Source organism: Mirounga leonina, unplaced genomic scaffold, assembly GCF_011800145.1.
Source record: "Mirounga leonina isolate KUSES-001 unplaced genomic scaffold, KU_Mleo_1.0 Mir_242, whole genome shotgun sequence".
NCBI classification, from domain to species: domain Eukaryota; kingdom Metazoa; phylum Chordata; class Mammalia; order Carnivora; family Phocidae; genus Mirounga; species Mirounga leonina.
Window position 1 is genome coordinate 264,489 of NW_023270627.1, and position 21,567 is coordinate 286,055.

Below are 21,567 nucleotides of genomic sequence, written 5' to 3' on the forward strand. Positions count from 1 at the left end.
GAGTAGAACATGACATCTCCCCTTCCTCATCCTGGATTTTCCTGCCCATCAGCCTACAGCCTTTAAAGTCTACACCCTGGAACCTGGGCTAGAACAGGTCCCCATCTCTGACAACTTTGTCTCAGTGCTTAGGATACAGTGCTAAATACCCTTCCTCAGCCCACAGTATCCTGGCTATACTTCACTGGCTACTGACCCCATGCCCCCAGGCACACAGCCAAACAGAATGTCCCCATGTCACTCATTTGTCCTCTGCATGGACCTCACTTCCTAAAGAATGCTGGTTGCTGTTTTTATTTTCACACTAGTTCCTAGATGCTTCTGCTCCTTCTGTCCATTACATCCGGCAGATAGGCCCTTGCATCTTGCCTACAGTCTCTTCCCTGGCTTTATTCTAGGACAATGTAGATGCTCAAGAAATGTTTGCTGGTTTTGAGCATCTTGAGCAAATACCTGGCATCCTGGGGAACCTAGGGATTAAATCCTTACCCCCTTAGTTTGTCCTGAACAACTTCAGGTAGCCTGAGGTTAGACTCCTATTCACACTTCTTTGAGTCCTTGCCCAAAACTTCCGCGATTATACAACACCACTGTCCTAGATCAAAGTCTGGTCTGGCTCCACTGTGATCACCCTAATCTGAGAGCAACCGCTGGAGAGTGGCTACCACCCTCCTGCGTGCCTCCACTGTTTCTCTTCTCCAGACTATTCTCAACAATGAAGCAAACTAAAATAATGATAATTATTACTCTTTGTGTGGATGATAGCCTTTAATTCTCCCCGCACACTTCTAAAAACAAATTATCTCCATTTTCAGACAAGAAAATAGAGACTTGGTGAAGTTAAATGATTTGCTCAAGGGCCCACGGCTAAAAAGCAATGGAATCAGGATTCAAATCCCACCCATCTAACTTTAGGATCCACAATCTTGGCCACTCCATGAGAATGCTTTCCAGGGAGAGGCAGTTTTGTAGAAGGCAAACTTGAACAGAAGATGCCATATTTATGACGCTGAAAACTCTCAGCACAGTGTGGCAGGCCCACCAACCTGGCCGGGCACACCACTGTCCCCACAGCGTTCTCCACAGCAGCCTCAGTGGGCCTTTCTACTCCTTGAACATGGCATACAATCTTGATTCTGGGCCTTGATAATCCTGCACTATAGCTTAGAATCTCCCCCCCTGCCTCTCTCCCTCATCTCAATTCCCTTGGTGAACATCAGAAACATTGCTTCCTCAGGAAGGCTGCCTCTGACCCCAAGAACTGGAAGACCCTCCTGCTGGAGGCTCCCAGAGTCTCCTAGTCTGTTCCCATTACAATATACACTTCACTGGCTATAGTTAGCTAAGTGTCCTTCCTGGTTGACAAGAAGTTCAGTAGCACCCACCCTCTTTGAGCCTCCTGAGAGTTGAAGATGAAAATGACACAAATCATCATTTTAGAGTAGTTGTGACAGATTCAGAAGTAGGGAGACAGTTAACTCTGGGGAAGCCGGAGCCACCATTCAAGGCCAGGGGCCTTTAAACTGTGTCCCCTTTGGAGCGTGTACTGAAGCCACTTGAAGGGTACATGGGCATCAAGTTCCACATCCTCAACTTCCATGTGTACTCTTCTCTAAAGTGGACCTGCCTGAGAACGGAAGGCCCTTTTCCCACTTCACACGAGAAAGGCACACCTTACAGCCACACCGAATCTTAATGACCTGGGTGGGAAGTTCAAAAGCTCCAAACAAAGGGACAACTTGAAACACAGGTGTTGAGAGAGGGAAAGACTCGCCACTCAAAACAAATCTTTTTGGAGGTCAAGTGGTTTCTAACTCCGCTTCTCCACAATGGAAGGCAGGCACCTAATCATCTTGTCAGGTGGTGTATTAAAAGAAGCGTCACTGGGGTGCCTGCGTGGCTCAGTCATTAAGCGTCTGCCTTCGGCTCAGGTCATAATCCCAGGGTCCTGGGATCGAGCCCCACATCGGGCTCCCTGCTCCACAGAGAGCCTGCTTCTCCCTCTCCCTCTCCCCCTACTTGTGTTCCCTCTCTCGCTGTCTCTCTCTCTGTCAAATAAATAAATAAAATCTTAAAAAAAAAATTTTAGAAGAAGCATCATTGATCCCTCAGTGACAGATAACTTGGAAGGAGTTCAAGAAACGGAATGGCATTGCTCTCACAAAGCTCTTCTATTCTCATCCACTTATTTATAGGAATAAGGTTTTTCACACTGATATCTATAAAAAGTACTTAACTTTTATAGAAACGAAAAACAGCAATATAATTGATACTGAACATTCATCCCTTTATCCTGGAACAAATCCCCCCAGATTTTTCTTTTTTAAGCTTAATACCAATATTTATGATTTTAATGTTTTTAAGTTGTTTTAACCAATTGTGTAATTTCTTAACACTTAAGTGCCTTATGATGACAGGATATAAAAAATTACTTATCAATTTATAAACAATTTGTTGAAGAGAAGTATGAGAGAGATCAAGAAGAGACTTAGAAACATAGAAATATATTATAGTAGGAGAAATCTTTGTGGAGAAAACAGAATGGGAATAGTTCATGGGGAAAAACAAGGAACAATGTAAAATTTTCCAAATGTTAAAAAAGCTTATTGTACACCACCAAGAGTGAACCCTAATGTACACCGTGGACTTGGGTGATAATGGCATGTCAATGTAGGTTCACTGATTGTAACAAATACACCACTGTGGTGGAGGATGCTTACACTGGGGGAGGCTATGCATGTGTAGAGAGTATATAGGAATTTTCTCAATTTTACTGTGAACTGAAAACTGCTCCAAAAAATAAAGTCTATTAAAAAAAAAGCTATTATAAAAATCGGGGTGCATGTCCCCCTTCAGATCCCACTTCCCTTTTTTTCCCTCCCATCTTCTTTTCTTTTACTATTAGTTGCCCTTTCTACTCGGTTTATTTGGACCATATCTGACCGCCTTCTACTGAAGATAACAATTTTCTACAATTTTCTTCTGAATCCTGCAGTTCATTAATTGTATTGATATATTGTCTAGAAGGTCTTTCAGATGCTATTTCCTGTCCGGTTCTGCAGTATTTTGTCATAAACACAATGTTGGTTTTTCCTCTTCTCTCATACTAAATCAGGGCAAGATTGTTCTGTAGGCAGTAACTGTCAACAGGCAAAATCTGTGGTCTGCCTTGAGCTGTACTCTCTTTGCATCTGTGTGGAGGATATTTTTTCCTTAGGGTGAGGTCTGAGGGGTTAACTGACTGCCCAGTTCCTACTTTCACTGACCTTCTAACCTTGGGTTTTTATGAACTAATATAGTAATTACAAAGCTAAACTTCTCAGCATACACCTTCACTAAAGCTCATCTGTACTGTCAGGAGCATTTTGTGCACTGGGACTTCATCCTACACCGCTCTCCTCTTAAAGCTGGAAGAGCAAAGATGATCTTCATTTTTGTATCCTCCATAAATAGCGCAGGTTACACGTGTAAACAGATACTCCATAACGTTTGCTAAAGCCAAGCAAATGGAGTGAAGTCCACTAAAGTTTCATCATATAAGTCAACCTGGGAAAGACATTCAATATTTTGAAACTTTTTGAGAAGAATAAATAAATTGTTCAGAGTCTTAGCCTTTTCCTTTTATAATTTCTGGTTAAAACTAGTTCTTCGTGCACAGTTTCTAACTAACCCTTGGAAGAGTTCCTAGACAGCACCCTAATCCATCTGGGCCCGAAGATCAAGCCTGTAGGCTCACAGATGTAGCCCAGACTAGGGAGTGGAAGCAGATATCAGTAGGCACTACTCTGTTCTGGGATTCGCCACTACGTGTAAATGTTGACAATTATGTTTAAAAATAACTAACAACCCAAATGAAATACAGGATGGATTTGGATTTTTGAATTAACTGCTTGAGATACTGCTTGAGGAGAAAATCTAAGGCAATTAAACAAAAGAATCTCCAGATTTTGTTTCCATAAGAAACTTCCTCCGGAAATACTCTTCTCTAGGATTTGTTATTCTTTTGGTGTAAACTTAAAAAAAAGTTCCTGTTAAAAACGATCAAAGGGTCTCAGCATACAGGTTTTACAAAGGGACTGGGTATTTCAAAATTACAAAGCCTCCCTTTTAGGAGTCATGGTATCAACATGGGAATGGTCACAGTCTACTTCAAGAACAAGGCAAGAGCCCTAAGGTCAGCATGCTGAAGTAGCTATTCACGCAGAGCACTGACCAGAAGATAGATTATGCAACCAAACACTGAGAAAATGGAAATACTTAAAATCAGTAACTTCAAAAATGCTTCCACTTCCATTATGGTCTTTAAATGTGATTGTAAATTACAAGAATATACTTATATAGTTTTTAAGAACATATTATTATCCAGAAGCATTCAGCAGGAGGATTTCTGCTTCCTCCTATGATAGAGTAGCTTGCAGTCAGACCAAAGCTCCACAAAAACAGCTAGAAAAGCTGGATTAAAATATATCTGTGCAAAGGGCTTTGGAGAGCTATGGAGGCAACCAGGACTCAAGGGGCCAAGATCCAAAAGAGAAAGGAACCATAAAGAGGCGCTGAGACATTCTGAGAGCCACATCCCCTCCCCACCCCCGATGAGAGGCTGAGAATCATGGCAGAGGACTTGAACAGGCTCCTCACAGAAATGGATATTTACATGGATAATAAACATTTGGAAAGGTACTCAAATCTTTGGCAATAGAAAATTCAACTTAAAACCACAGGCGATACCACTACACATTCACACAGAATAACTAATTTTATTTATTTTTTAATGGCAGCACCAAGGGCTGGCAAGGACTTGGAATAACAGGAATTCTCATACAATACTAATGAAGGCAAATCATGCAATCACTTTGGGAAACTGCTTGGCACTTTATCCTAAGGCTAAATATGTGCATAACCTGTGATCCAGCAATTGTACTTGTAAGTATATATACAAGAAAAAAGTCTACATATGTTCAGCAAAAGACAGGTATGAGAATGTTCTCAACAGCATTACTTGTTAAAGCCTCGAACTAGATAAAAAATCAAATGTCCATCAATAATACAACAGATAAGCTTATTCTGGTACAGTCACACAATGGAATACTAAAGGGCAAAGAAAAAGAACAAACTATGGACTGCCATATGCAACAACATGAATGAAGGTAAACACCAAAGAATAATGATGATTCCATTTTATGTAAAGTTCAAAAGCCAGAAAAACCAAGGCCAGAGAGGTTGGAATCATGATTATCTTGGTAATGGGGATCAATGGCTGGGAAGGGTATAGTGAGTCTGCTGGTATACTATTTATCTTGACACGCGTGGCAGTTAAATGGGATGTGCACTTTGTAAACATTCATAGTGTGCAGTTATGTTTTGTGTGCTGATGCATTAGATGCCACGGCAAGCTGCAGATCCACTAACACCCATTTTTCTCCTCCTCCTCTTGGTTAATACAATACTATGGCCATATTACACAACCTCTTGAGCACCATTTTTATAGACTCAATGTGAAAGTTTCTTTCTGGAGGAACTGTAGAAGGTGGGGACTCTGAATGTAACTCCCAGTTGTAGTTATGTGTATGGTTGTTCAGATAGAGATTGCTTTTGTCAGCTTCTTGTGTAGCTCAATATCACCATGTAACTAAGTGCTGGCTAATGGGATGGAAGCAGAAGTAAAAGTGTCATTTCTAGGTCTTTCTAGTAAGAAATCTGGTTGTACACTTCCCTGGCTCTTTCTTCCCTCCCTAAGGACTGGAAAATGGCCCGGTGAAAATAGCTGCCTTGGGCCCAGAGATAGAAGCCACGTGTTGAGGACGGCACAGCCCCCTATATCTGGACTGGTATGTGAGGAAGAATTAAGCTTCTAGCTGGTTTGAGCCACTGATTTTGGGGAGTCTCTTTGTTACAGAAGCTGAGATGGTACCCTAAATAACAGGCATTAAATCATGCCATTGAAGGTAGTTATGGTTTGAAACTTTGTGTAGTTGATCCCTGAACAACTCAAGGTCCATTTATACACAGATTTTTTTTGATAAGTACAGTACAGGACTATAAACATACTTTCTCTTCCTTATGATTTTATTAATAATTTTTTTCCTACCTTACTTTATTGTCAGAACACATTATATAAGACATATAACATACAAAATATGTGTTAATTAACAGTTTATGTTATTGGTAAGGCTTCCCAGTCAACAGTGGGCTATTAGTAATTAAGTTTCTGGGGAGTGAAAAGTTATACACAGATTTTCAACTGCATAGGTGGTTGATGCCCCTAACCTCTCCCCGAACCCCCAATGTGTTATTCAAGGGTCAACCATACTTTTACCGTTCATTATTTGTCAAAGACAATAGTATCTTTAATTGCTTTGTTGTCAGTGAGCCACCACAAAACCTAGAGGTGACTCTAGAAAAAAGCACAGTGCAAGGGAAAGAATATTTTCTCATGAGGAAGCTGAGAGTACCCTTCTATTTCTGCCTCTAGTGATATGGGACTTAGTTTTTTTTTTTTTAAAGATTGATTTGTTTTAGAGAGAGAGAGAGCGCACAGGGGGAGGGGCAGAAAAAGAGGGAGACAGAGAATCCTCAAGCAGACTCCCCCCTAAGCATGGAGCCCAACACAGGGCTTGATCCCAGGACCCTGAGATCATGACCCAAGCCAAAAGCAAAAGTTGGCCACTTAACCGACTGAGCCATCCAGGCACCCCAGGACTTGGTTCTTTTAACCTGTAAAATATGAAGGTGTCTGGATGTCCCCAATGATCTCGTCTGTGTCTAACATTCTTTGACTTTCCGAAAAAGACTTAATGACCCTCACGCAATTACGGTTGGCTGGAGGCCTCAGTGGGAAAAGGCCTATGCTCCTGTGACATCCTTGTACATATGACTTGGGGGAAGCCTTTTCAGATATGGAGAACAATGCTTTTTATTATGTAGACTGTTTGTAGAATTGAATCACAATAAACTGTACATTTTCTAGGTGCTCTCTTTAGTTATCCCAGCATCAATAAGCACCAAATATTAACAACAGCAAAAAGGAGTGTCTTTAAAACACGAAGCATTAATGACCCTTTGTGCATCAAGGTATCTTGAATTAATGTAGCCAAATGGAAATAAGGACAGAAGAAGAGGATTAGTCAACAGACAGATATGCTTTGGATGCTGAATCCAAAGAAACAAATGGGTTTCTTTTCTTTCTAAATCCTTCAGGGGCCTATTAGTTGACATATGACCTAAGAGTTGGGTTTGTGTTTTTTTAAAGGAATACATTTGCAGTATTTTGTGAGACAGTGAATGATGTTTGTTAGTATACAGGTGACACTAAAAAAAAAAAAATCCTCTATACTTTATATGGTTTAACTATATACAAGTTATCTTACCTGGGGGTTTTTAAATACAGCATATTTTTCCTCTTTCTCCAGAAACAGCACTTTATTTTCTGTGTCTCTTGTCCAGTCTGATAAGACTTCAACAACATTTTCATGGTCTTCAAAAATCCTTTCTGATGAAACAAGAAAAAGCATTCTTTTGGACCCAAAACATTAGGCTTTCCAACAGAGAAATAAGCTAGTACTAAGTTAAACACAATGCTTCCAACCTTTCATTGGTTTTTAGAAATTCCTAATTCTTACATGATGTCATATTGTAACACCCCTATTACATTTCTTATTCAGTATCAGGTCAACTTATTTGCCATAAAAAAAAAACATGGCAGATGAACATACAATATCGTGATAATGGCCAGTCACTGCACTTTTTTCTTATTAGCATTTCTGACTTTAAATAGTCCCAGATGGAGGTAAACATCCTATTCGTAAGGAGGACCATGAAGCAATCATTGGCCAAACAACTCTGAATGAAATTGGGAGACATCTGATATGTTCTCTAAAACATCACCCCTGAAGACTCTAAAAACAATGTATGCATATCTGAACCAAACCTAAACATAAAGGAAGGCTTTCATTTCTCTATTTGACTCAGAGAGTTAAAAAGTATTTCAAGAGATTTCAGTGTAGAACTTTTACTTCAGAAAAAAAAAAATTCACTGAAAGCTTCTAAAGCAGGCAATTCTGTATTCCACCAAGCTCTCCTGAGAGAAAAAACTGTTCTGAGTGACCTTAACAATGAGAAGGAGAAGTAACAAGAATGTTTCTTTAATTGCTTTTTTACTTTTTTTTTTTTTAAACTCCATTAATTTCTACCAACTGTCTTTTGCTCTTTGGGGCTAAGCCTCGTCAAGTCGACAAAGTGAGTGGGGATGGTGGAGGAGAAATGAACATTGATGTACGGCAGAGTTACGCTATAGTTTAAAGAAGCAAACGCTAAAGAGATATTAGCTGCAGATACGCAGGCCCTCCCACAATCTGCTCAATTTACTAAGCATGCAGCAAGAGGTATCATCCTGTCACTTTGTTTTCCTTATGGAACCACCAGAGAAGTGGCAATAATAATGCTGACATCTCAGGGGGGCCTGGGTGGCTCAGTCGTTAAGCCTCTGCCTTTGGCTCAGGTCATGACCCCGGGGTCCTGGGATCGAGCCCCGCACTGGGCTCCCTGCTCCGCAGGAAGCCTGCTTCTCCCTCTCCCACTCCCCCTGCTTGTGTTCCCTCTCTCACTGTGTCTCTCTCTGTCAAATAAATAAATAAAATCTTGAAAAAAAAGATAATCCTGACCTCCCCCAAGGTGTGGCCACTTGCAACAATCCGAGTCTCTTCACCACAGAGAAATGAAGAGGCAAGCACTGAATCTGACATAAGGGGAGTGATTTGTGCCAAGTCTTGATAGCCTTGAACCAAATTCTTCTTAATGATAGACCAAAACCCATCATAAAGCAAACCCACAGGTTTCTGGAGCAGTCTATTATGGGGGATGGGACTTACCAATTTGCAGTTCTGTGTATATTTCATAAAGACACCAGTCTACGTTGCAGTCACAATGGGTTTTCTCAAAAAGGTTGTCTAGAACGTCTCGGGCCAATTGCCGCTCATCCACCATCAGTGACTTAGTGCTGTTATCATTCATGTGCACCCTGACAACAAGCTGAGGATAGAGCCACAGAGCAGCCAGTAAATTTCTGCAACTGGAGAAGGCCACGGAGATTAAGGTTTCAAAGCTCTACCGTCTCTGCGAATTTAAGTAAGAATGGGTCCTGCAAAGTCACTCAATATGAATTCAGATGCTCAGTACTTGTCTAAGGTGCTAAGAATATAGAGGTCGAGAAACCAATTCACAAAAAACAAAACAAAACCAAAACCCCCACTCATAATAAAGTCTTTGCCCAGCCTTCGGACGCTCTGCATTCTGGTGAAGGAGACAGGAAACAAGCAGAATCAAAGAAGTGCTGACTTCCCACTTTCATGACATCTTTCTGGCACTTGTCCAGGTTCATCCTGGAGCCCAGAAGCATGTCTTGATTCAAAGTGTGTCTATAATAAATTCTTCTCTTTTGTTTAGCTGGAGCTGAGTCCTATTTCATGCAACCCGAGGGTTCTAAGATACTGGCAAGACCAAGCTGGTTACTCTATAATTGTTTTGAAGGTCAGGGTACAAGGGACACAGAACCACTGAGAGGCCTGACGGGGGCCGAACAGGCTGTGCCACAGCAGAACATGTTTGAGATTAGAGGTGGATTGAGCAAAATGAATGAAGACTGAGAAACAAGCTATTAGGGAGGCATGCAGGCAAATCAGCGATCAAATTTACTTTTCATTTCAGTTTTTAAAAATTCTACTGTACTGATTTCACAGTCAAATTAGTCATTATCCCATTCCAAATCTGGAGGGTCTGATGGCAGCAGAGTTTACTTATCTTCAAAAAGACATAGGATTTCACTGTTTTTTTTCCCAGGCAACTTGGCAAAGTTATTAAATCTTCTGACCCCCCCAGAGAGACCATGATTCTGATGTAATATAACAGAATTAATTCATGATGTAATACAGCTAGGGTCTGAATTTTTCCTGACACCTGTGCATTTGTAGTGTGTTTCTAATTACGGTAGTTGTTATTTATGAGTGCTACCGGTTACAATGGGGCTATATACCCAGTCTTCAAAAGGAACAATGGAAATGTGCCCACTAAGCCTTAATTTATGTTTAGGGAAGATTTCCTAGAACTCCTTCTGGGAAGACCCGTGCTTTTATTTTATTCTTTACCAAGATCACTGATCCTACCTAATTAAGTGGGAAGTAGGTTTAGAGTCAATCAAGTTGGAGTCTATCTTTGATTGCAAGGCCCGAAGGAAGTGTTGCGCTTCCCTTTTCACACAGCGCTGCTTGCCCATCAGCCCGCCGTGCCTGCAACTACACACACAACGCACACCAGCGGAGGACGCCTGGAAACATCGTCCGTCAGAACCACCTGATACTACCCTTGCTTGAATTTCTATTCTAACTTGAAAAGAGAAGTGTGAAATAGCTAAAGACAAGTTCTGCCTATTCTGTTTGTCTAGGGTTGGCGCTGGCTACTCACAAGTGAGACTTATCCCTACGAAAAATGTGAACAGATGGACTGGAGAGGCCACACAATTGGTAACATTTCTTCCTCCCCAAAAGTTTGGGTTAGGTTCTGAGCCGCTGAGAAACTGCCTCTCCTGTCCCACTTCCACGCAATCTGATCTTGAACGCGTTCTGTAGTGTACAGAATGAAGAGCACAGTTCCTGTGGATTGTTATGCACAGTTATGGAAAACAACTGAGGGTTTGGGTGGAGATAGAAATCTGGGCGAGGGGCTGGCAGGGACCACAAACTGAAGCACTCATATATGCCTTCTCTTTTCAACACCCGCACACAGAGAGTCAAAACACAGGCATCAGGGCAGTAAAAGTGCATTTCCTCTCCCCAGGATCATTCAAATTAGACCTTTACTCCAGGCTTGTCTGAAAAATACTTTTTTCTCCCTTGAAAATCTATAAAACCTGTAGCCCAGAAACTTCTTGTTGGATAGTTGCTTTTTTTTTTTTTATTGTATGTTTGTCTTTTGATGTATTTAGAATGATAGGCCCAAGTGCCACAATGTCAAAGATACACTCATCTGACCTGAGAAATGAAGCATGGAGGGTTGCACAGAAAAAACAGAAAATCCTCAAATAGTGGGCTTTACTATGATTTATTTTCTGTGTGTAGAAGGCATACTGACTGCTCTCTGCTGAGAATTATTGCTATGGAGTAGCTACGTGTCCTAAGAAACACTGCCAATATTAGGATTGAGAAGACTTAATCTCCCTGAGGGAATAATTTAATGATGTTTGACCACATTTCATTTTTGCATAGGGATTCTTGAGAAAATAAAACATATGTTTGTGTTTTGTTTTGTTTTTATATAGAGAAAAAAAACCTAAACCACATAATTTGACAGTGATGAAAGGTTGTTTTTTTAAATTTTTTTGGCAGAAATTGCAAACTAAATTTAATCCACATGTAGTTACGAGTATCTACAATTACAGAACTTAGAAAATAAAAAAACCAAGAGAAGGCTGGGGACTTTTAGCAAGAAGAAATTATATTTACTATTCTTCACAGCTTCTATCACATTTACAAGCTGAAGAGTAGCTATACCAACACATAATATTGCTAGATCCCAGTTATATGTGATTCAGCAAACAGAGCGCTTTTCATATCTACGCTGTTTGATAGAGGGTAGAATGACTTAAGCATGGAAAAACCTCCCCTTTCTAATCTGTTACAGTAAAGACTTTATGGTTTTTATAATTTCTCCTTTTTTCTTTGCAAGTTGTTAAATAAAAGAATTTCCTAGACCTAAATCCTTTATAGGTTTTTTGCTTCTGGGCTAAAATGTACACATGGAGTTGTTCTCCTGTGTCACAGAGCTTTAAAACAAATGAACAAACATATGAAATTCACGAGTTTCCAGTTCCAAAAGCTTTGTAATGTAAGCTGTGTACATCATTCGCAATCCAAAATGATATCAACACCCCACAGAACACTTGAGGGCCAAGTACGTCAAACAGACTTGATTTCCACATTGCAGATTATGTATGAGCACATCTCAGTTATTCAGTAATGTGCAAGTATGTCTCAGTTATGCTCACAGGCTTTTGTTTTAAGAGATACATTTGGAGCGTCTGAAATCAGACCAAATATTCAACTTGGCTTCTTCATTTTCTTTATTTTCCCACTCTGATCAGAGTGGCTTCTGTTTTACATCTTCTTTGTTGAATGAAAATAGATCATGCTTTGTGTTTACTGTTGCAATTCACCCACCTAAGTTATGGAGAAGTTCTCTGGCTTTCTGATACACCGCAGGAAACAGGTGTCATCTCCTACCCGTCTCTTAACCTCCAGTTGAAGCAAATCGACTCACTAAGCTAGTTGTCCTACCTTTTCATCTAACAATCAACTTCTCTTTTCACTTCCCCTCTGAAAATACAGCCAATGTGGCCCCCTTTTTATAGACAATCCAGTGGTTTAAAATAGTTTAAGTAATTACAAATTTTCTTTTTACTCATTTCCTTTTGTGTTTTCATCTTACAGGTAAAGTCAGCAACCCAGTGCAGCCCATGTTCGTGGACAGTGAGCTGCTGTGCTAGGTGGGCTGTACAACAGGCCACCCTGCCTGTCATCTTTCCCCCTACAATCCATTTTCCACAAAGCAGCCAGGATGATCTTTAAAAATCAGATATTAGGGGCACCTGGGTGGCTCAGTCGCTAAGCATCTGCCTTCGGCTCAGGTCATGATCCCGGGGTCCTAAGATCGAGCCCCGCATCAGGCTCCCTGCTCAGCGGGAAGCCTGCTTCTCCCTCTCCCACTCCCCCTGCTTGTGTTCCCTCTCTCGCTGTGTCTCTCTCTGTCAAATAAATAAAAATAAAATCTTTAAAAAAAAATCAGATATTATCCCCAGTTAAAAACCCTCAAATGGCTTCCCAAGGCACTTATAATATATTCCAGACTCTTTCTTGGGACTGTGAGGCTGTGTGGCCTGGCCTGCCTCTCTGACCTCAAATCCTCCTCCACTTTCCCTCCTACTCAATGGCTCTCCGAGCAGTGGCCATATAGCCCTGCCCAGGATGCTCCCTCACCCTGTCCCTGGGGAGCTGGCCTGTTCTTGCTGCCAAGGTCTTTGCTCAAGTGCTGCCTCCTCAGAGAGGCCTCCCCCATCACTAGATCCATTTAGAAGTGACTCAGGCACTCTCCATCACTTGTTTCTGCTTTACTTTCTTCCTAACACTTACTCCTCCTCTAGAATTTAACTCTAGGTAGGCAGGGACCACACCTGAACTGGTTTACCTCTGTAAACCCAGAACCTGTTCTATAAGATGGGGATGCATCAGTGAAGAAAACACCAAAATCCCTGCAAGAATTTCTGTGGGGGTGGGGAGGGGAAGTAGGCAATAAATAGGCTAAACAAGTAGAGTGGATATTATGTTGGATGGTGATAAGCACTGAGGAGAAAAAGAAAGTAGGGAAGGGGTGTGGGTACTGGGGGTGTATGTGCAATGCCAGATGGAGAAGGCCTTACTGAGCAGGTGACCAGACCTAGGGGAGAAACAGAGAAAACCCACTGGAATCTGGGGAAGAGCTTTCAAGGCAGGGCACCATAAAGCATAAAGTTAAAAACTGAACCCAAAGGTCCTGAGGCCAGGGCATACCTGGAGTGTCTGAAGAGCAGTGGTGAGACCAGGTAGCGAGAATGGGGTAGGTGGTGGGGGACAGTGGGCAGCCAGACCATTTAGGGGCTTTAAGCTGCTATGAGGATTGGGCTTTTCTGGTGAGATGGGGTGCCGTGGGAGGCTTTAGCTTGGGAGGGATGAGAAGACAGGACAGGAACTGGAGCATACATAGAAACGTAACAGTTCATCCACAGTAACAGGAAAGACTATGGACTATTTGTCACAGGTGCAGGCAGGCAGGAAGGTAAATGTGTCGGGAGCTTATGGACCCTTCCTTCTGAGTACTTCTATTTTCTTAGTGCCACGGGCAGCAATATCATTAGCTGGGAGAATGTGGATGAGGAAAGAGGTATTGGAGGTTTTAAAGTAGAAGACAGATAGAAATCATTTCCTCGGTAGCGGTTAGTGGGTGAGTGAGTGCGCTGTTGGGAAGCCCTGGGCAGTGCTGAGAGCCCAGGTGAGTGGGAGGAGAGCTGGATTTAGGGTTTAACAAGGTGAGTACGAGGGGAGAGAAGGGCAAGGCAGCTGAGGATGTGAGATTCCGGTAACTGACCACAGGATTTAATCATAAGTAGAGAACTGGAAAGAATAATGGTAAAAAAGTTCATGCATGTTTAGAATGACTGGGACCAGACTGATCTGGGAAGACCCTCCTAGATGAACCCTGAAGGTCTGGATCCAGGGATAGTCAAGGACTATTTACTGAATATCATTCAACATGTACTGAACACCTTCATTCAAGGAACCATGAGAGGTGCTGTAGGAACAGAAAGTCTAATGCTCTTCACCCAGCTAGAAGTAAAAATTCTTACGTGGTCTCAGACATGATATATGCTTCAGGAACTGAAATAAGACTGTTTCAACTTTCTCCTAAGTAACCAAATTGACTATTATTAACACGTAACTGTTTTTAGGTATGTGCTTCTACTGAGGTTAATTACATGTGTTTCTATTATAATATCTGTGTTCCTAGAAAACCTACAGTCTACAGAAAACACTCAGTAAAATTGCAGGCTTATTGGAAAAATAGGATTAAGCAGGTCACTCAAAATTTATGCAACTTTGAACCCAGAGCACTAGCCAAAACAACATTTGGGATCTCGGGACATAACCAGGACATCTAGGGTGGCCAGCAGGGCTGGAGGCTACCTCAGGGGTTATGAAAACTGCACATAAGCAATCGTGGAAATGCTAAGGCGAGGCCAATGGAAGCTGAGCTCTGACCCAGTAAAGGCGGGTCCAGACGGTGGCGCCAGGACACCTGAGCAGAACCCAAGAGGGTGCGCCCCCAGGGGAGGGAGCCCTGGGAGTGGAAACTTGGAATCTTCCACATTTACACTAACATAGGTCCTGATTTATCGGTCACAAATGAGCTAACTGATGTCACAGAAAGAATAACCATGTAATTATCTTTGTACTAAAATTAAAAAAATTACAACTATTTAGAAAACCCTCAAAATTTTATTTATTTTTTTTAAGCATTAAGCATAGTACCATGTTATTAATTTAACTGCCCCATGTAAAAGTGATCGACAGTTTACCTTCTTGACCTTGGCCTCCTTCAGTTTTTCCAATGCTAGCTTAATTTTATCAGCCTTGGCTTGGGCTGCTTCTTCTTCCTGTAAAACAGCAAGACATTCAACACTGTCCACTAGAAAACAGTAGTGAGGAAGTAGCCATGCCATGGCTAACGAACGTCTCAGTTACTTTATGCTGACAAAAGGCTGTGTTAGGGGGCACCAAATTTCACACTTGATTTTCAGAATTCAAATGACTATAACAAAAATCTTCGGCCCAAAGATGTAGAAGGCAGTCACCCTTTATATCTTAGAGACAGTAACCTCAAAGATAAAATGACGACTCTAAAAAGGCCTCACATGTGGACTCCACAAAAAACTGAGTGACTCAAAACTGGGGTCTCACGTGAGGAATCTGCTAGTGAACTCAAGGGATTTGAGCACTCCTTGAAATTACACACATTCTTCTGGATCAGTGTGCGTTTTCTGGAATTCCTAGTTTTTATTCATACCTAAAGGGGGACTTACCTTCCTGTAAGTTAAGACTTAGACTCAAACTTAAACTTATAATTCACCAAGAAAACACTGACAAACACTTGAGTAGGCAGAAAAGAGACTGAAATATTTTATGAGCCCAAAAGCCCTTTGATTTTTTGTAAGTAAATATTCTAAGAATAGGATTATTAAGGCTCTCTTACCTATTTATTTTTTATTTTTAAAATTTAAGTTCAATAGCCAACACATTATTTATTTATTTATTATTTATATTATTGTTATGTTCAATTAACCAGCATATAGTACATCAATAATTTTTGATGTCGTGATCAAGGATTCATTAGTTGACTATAACACCCAGTGCTCATCACATCATGTGCCCTTCTTAATGCCCATCACTGGGTTACCCCATCACCCCACCCATGTCCCTTTCCACAACCCTCAGTTTGGTTCCCGGAGTCCAGAGTCTCTCATGGTTTGTCTCCCTCTCTGATTTCTTCCCGTTCAGTTTTCTTCTACCTATTTATAATGATGAGGAATGAGCTGTTCTGGTTACTTTCTAATTACTTGAAAGCAGATATACATCTTTTTACACCAGTGATTCTTAATTTTTTTTTTTTTTGAGCCACCAACCCCTTTAGGAATATGTTGAAAGCCATGAAGCCCATAAAGCCTTACATGGGTATTCAACTTTGCATATACTTTCAGGAAATCATGGCCTCCTTGAAATCTTCATGGACACTACATTAAGAGCCTCTGCTCTTTAGAATGGCAGTTGTCCAAGAGACAAGAGAAAGCAAGTGTTGGGGAGGATGTGGAGAAAAAGAGAACCCCTTTGCACTGTTGGTAGGATTGTAAATTGGTGCAGCCACTATGGAAAACAGTATGGAGGTTCTTTAAAGAACGAAAAATAGAAATACCCTATGATCCAAAAATTCCACTTCTGGGTATATATCCAAAGAAAATGAAATCACTCTCTTGAAGACATCTGCATTCCCGTGTTCACTGCAGCATTATTCACAATAGCCAAGACATAGAAACAAACTAGTGTCCGTTGATGGGTGAATGGATAAAAGAAATGTAGTATATATACAATGGAATATATTTTGCCATAAAAAAAGAATGAAATTTTGCCATGTGCAACAACATGGATGGATCTAAAGGGTTTATGCTAAGTGAAATAAGTCAGAGAAAGACAGATACCATATGATTTCACTTATCTGTGGAATCTAAAAAAGTTGAACTCAGAGAAACAGAAAGTAGAATGGTGGTTGCCAGGGGTTGGGAGAGGGTGGGGAAATGGGGCGATGTTGGTCAAAGGGTACAAACTTCCAGTTATAAGAAAATAAGTTCTGGGAATCTTATGATGTACAGCATGGTTACTATAGTCAACAATACTGTATTGTGTACTTGAAAGTTGCTAAGAGAGTACATCTTAAGTGTTCTCACCACATACACATGCATGCACACATGCATACACACAAAGGTAATGTGAAGTGATGGAGGTGTGACTAACTTTGTTATGGTAATCACATTGCAGTATGTGTGTGTATCAAATCATTACATTATACGCCTTAAACTTATATAATGTTATATGTCAATTATAAAATAAAGCTGGGGAATAAAGGAGTCTCTGCTCTACACGGATCACTAATTTTTAAATAATATTTCTACAATAAATACACAATAGAACAATGAGCATGATAGAATATGACTTACTATTTGATATATATTTAATATTTGTTCATTCAAAAGGCACTGTAGAAACTTTCAGGGTTACTAGGGTCATATTTATGAATACCGATCATCATCACAAAGTACAACAAATGTGGAAGCAGAAGGAAATAGAGCTGAGTTCTTACATTAAAATATTTTTCAAGTGGCTTCCCATAAGAAAAATCCTTAAAAGTGCTCTTTTTACTTGCATGAGAGACATAAGTTAATGTCCCAAATAATGATGATATGAATTTTCCCAGATGTATGGCTTCCCAGTGTTCAGAAATTTATTAATACCGAGCACTCATCATCACCTGCCTGGTCTACGACAACTTCTCCACCCAACTACGACACTACCATGATTCACAGGTATCTTTGCCCTACTGAACAGAGCTGCCAAATTCAACAAAATTCCATTTAATTAAATTCAGAAGTATGTAAGGAATGTTTTCAATTCTTTACATACTGGGATAGCACCAAGGACAGAGACACATATATCAATTCCACAGTTCATGCCAAGTTAATAAAACATTACCCCAAAATGTTGAGTACTATCAGGGAACACTGCATACAAATATAAATTTTAGCCAAGCTATGTTAACTCCTGAATATGGCCCCAATATGTTCTTTATTTACACCAATGTGTCTTTTTATGGACGATTCTGGCTTTGCAATGAATGTACTCTGTATCCTTGTTTTTTAAGTATCTCAGAACTCCAGATACTTATGAATATAACTGTCATTTTGAAGAAAGTCAAAGATCATGGGTAGCAGAGGCCAAGAGTCCTGCCATCTTTGCCCCACACACTTACCTGAGAGAGAGGTTCAGGAGGTGGTGGTGGCAGAGGAAGGTCTAACATGGGATCAGCTGGTGGAGGTGGTAAGTCATCCTCATATTGGCTAACACTAACGGCAGCAACACTTGCTCCATAACCAAGAGCCGCTGCCCCACTGAAATCTGGTACCTCCAGGGATGCTGGATGATGCTGATTCTGCCAGGACTCTTTCTGTGCCTGAATTGTCCTCTGCTCAGCCTCGCTTATATCTGCCACCAGATCCGCCATGAGAGCATCTAAATCTTGGTCTTCCAGTGCATTTAAGGACTCTGATGGGGGAAAATCATGTTAATGATCAAAACAACAATTTATGCCTAGAAAAACTGAAAGGAGGTCATTTTTAAGAGTGATATTTGGGTACTGGTTGTCAGGGGCTGGTGGGGGGGCGTGTGGGAAATCAGGAGAGGTTGGCGGAAGGGTGTAAACTTTCAGTGGTAAAGATGAATAAGGTCTGAGGATCTAACGTATCTAACACGGTGACTATGGTTGATAACACTATTGTATAAGTGAAATTTGCTGAGGGAGTAGAACTTAAATGTTCTCAACAACAATATCCAAAAGGGTAAATATGATGAGGTGATGGATGTGTTAATTAACTCAATGGAGGAAATCCTTTCACCAGGGATACATACATCAAGTCATCACATTGTACACTTTAAACGTCTTACAATTTTGTCAATTAAACCTCAACAAAGCTGAATTCCTCCCCCCACTAAATAAAAGGAGAAAAATATGTTTGCTACCCTCACAGATTAGCTATAAGTCAGATCCAAGCACATGATTAGCTGTCTAAGTAGGAATTCTTATATATTCTGGTGCAAGATCTGAGAGTTTTAGAAAAGTAGGGGAGGGGAGATGTTGGAAACAGACTGAAGGGGAGTTTTTCCCAGGTCTTAGGGGGACAGACAGAGTACCACTGATAAATATACTTGGAAGAAAGTAGGTCTCAACCAACTGGGGTTTAATAGGATTTAAGACCTTTGGTAGGGATAAAGCCTCTGTAGGGACACCATCCAACTATGGAAACTCTCAGATTCAAAGAAAGAACAATTAATGATAAACAGCAGGAAATAAAGCACTAAGGAGGTTGAAGTAAAAAATAATTTTTAAAAACTGGGCTTATGTGGTAAAGACTTCGTAAGATGGTGAGCTGAGAGTTAACTTTTAGGAAAAGGGCAGACATAGATTTTCAGAGTGAGGGTGAGGGAGGACAGTTCTCATTGGAATTTCTTCCATGTGATTGGATCAGACGTGTGATCCTGAAAGCTGACCTATGGTGAGGCCTATGGGTCGTGGGGTCAGTGAGTGGTGTTAGCAGAGTGCTCTTGTGATCAGGCATGCACTGGATAGCAAAGGTAATGAACACAAGATGGACTGGATCTTGAAGTGACCCACGAGGAAGAGGATTCAGCTGCTGTGTGTAGGATGAACTGGAATGAGGAAATGCAGCCTACTCAGCAACAGGCATGAGGCTTTGTGAAAGAATTTATTGCCAAACCTCACTGTATTAAATACCATGTAGCCTACTGTACTCATGCTAATAGTTCTAGTGTGTAGCCCTTGGACTAAGGTCTGGATCTCCAATCTGAGTAAAAAGGATTTATTTTCTTCTAAGCAAGTTTTGCATATGACTTCTTCATAAAATTAAATTAACTTAAAATTTTTGCAGAGAAAATATATGTAGAACAAATGAAGCTCATTCACAATTTCCTAATGCCAGCAATTATATGGTGACTGTTGCCATATAAGCAAATGATTTTAATCCTTTATAAAAATTTTAGGGACAAAGTTCCCATAATAATTCTCATATTAACAACTTCCAAAGCAAATCATAATTCTAACTATATCTATATAAGTTGAGCAATATGGAATTGGGGAAAAAGAATGACATGGATTCTGTTGAGAAGTCTGTCACTAACTCTCTGAATGACTTTGAGCAAAGTATTTTAAACTCATTTTGGCAATGTTTTAAGTGAAGACAATAAAACACATTTCTTTTCTAATTCCCAACACATTTATTTTTCAGTACATATCAGTACTTTTTAATAGTTTTGACCTAGACCCAAATTGTGCCACAGGTATGCGTCACATCTCCTTAAGGACATGAGTTTTTTGTTACTGTACTTTAACATTGCTATGTTTATATATTGCTGGGTTTCTTTGTTTCTGTCATTTTCAGTAATTTTTGGATACTAGATACTGAGTGCTTAGAAAGCATTAGTTGAGGGGCGCCTGGGTGGCTCAGTTGTTAAGCGTCTGCCTTCTGCTCAGGTCATGATCCCAGGATCCTGGGATCGAGCCCCGCGTCGGGCTCCCTGTTTGGCAGGAAGCCTGCTTCTCTCACCCCTGCTCCCCTGCTTATGTTCCCTCTCTCGCTGTGTCTCTCTGTCAAATAAATGAATAAAATCTTAAAAAAAAAGAAAAAAAAAGCATTAGTTGAGTTGACTATAATTGCAGTATTAATTTTAATTGAATTGTTTAAAACTCAGCCATTGTGAGCGTGATGAGGCAAATCTGCATTGTTTATATGTGCAAGTATATGTTACTTATTAATTAATGTCATACATTTTACCAAAGTGTATTGCTTTTTTGAAATTTCATGAGTGTTACCATCATTCGTGATGGAAATGATTGACAGGAACAGTAAATTTATATGGCAAACAGAAAAGAAGGTGGGAAAAGAAGTCAGAAGAGATGTATTATAATTTATCCAGATACAGGCACTGGCACATAAGGGTTTATAAAAAAAATTATTGAAAATAACAGAAGCAAAGAAACCCAGTGAGTGACAGAAATAAAACTTGGAATTTTGGATTTCTGTAACTGGGCTTCTCCAATATTTTGTTTTTCATTTTTTCGGTGGGTACTGCCAGTCTCTAGAAAATCTTTTTCAAGAGTTGCAATGAATTCTCATTAACTTGGAAGCAATTAGTTCAAGATTCATTGTAATTTGAATAGCACATGGGCTATTGTCTCCACACTAAATAAGAAGAGAGATTTTTGTTAATAAAATAATGTGACCATCTCAGGGAGGATAAAAAAATGTCAGAGCAAATATATATTAATTATATATCAATTAAAATATATTTTGAAGCATCTATTCATATATTATCAATCATTTTGAAATGGATAATTCATTATTACTCTTGAAGGGATATTTCCTTATTAATAGTTTTTTACTCTACTGTATCTTATTACTCTCAGGGTTTAGTAATAAGGAGAAACTCCCTTTACTTAAAAAAATAGTTTTGATACTTCACATAAATGCAGGATATAGTATTCCCTTTCATCGTAAGCAAAAATACCTTCTTGGGGCCCAATTTAATCCAGACACCATAAAACACAATCTGAAATCCAGGACTTTAAAACGTCCAGGTTCCTTACATTTTT

At 40.2% G+C, this 21,567-nt stretch overlaps 1 protein-coding gene across 3 annotated transcripts in view; it reads right to left on the reverse strand.

Moving 5' to 3' along the window:
- The window catches only part of APBB1IP (amyloid beta precursor protein binding family B member 1 interacting protein), a 108,684-nt gene that overhangs the window by 35,986 nt on the left and 51,131 nt on the right, over positions 1–21,567 (reverse strand). For all 3 annotated transcript variants that reach the window (XM_035029488.1, XM_035029486.1, XM_035029487.1), the window contains 4 exons: positions 18,154–18,446; positions 15,155–15,232; positions 8,868–9,027; positions 7,368–7,489 (listed from right to left, as the gene is read on the reverse strand). In XM_035029488.1, the coding sequence (XP_034885379.1) occupies positions 7,368–7,489; positions 8,868–9,027; positions 15,155–15,232; positions 18,154–18,446 (653 nt within the window). The remainder of the gene's footprint in view (positions 1–7,367; positions 7,490–8,867; positions 9,028–15,154; positions 15,233–18,153; positions 18,447–21,567) is intronic.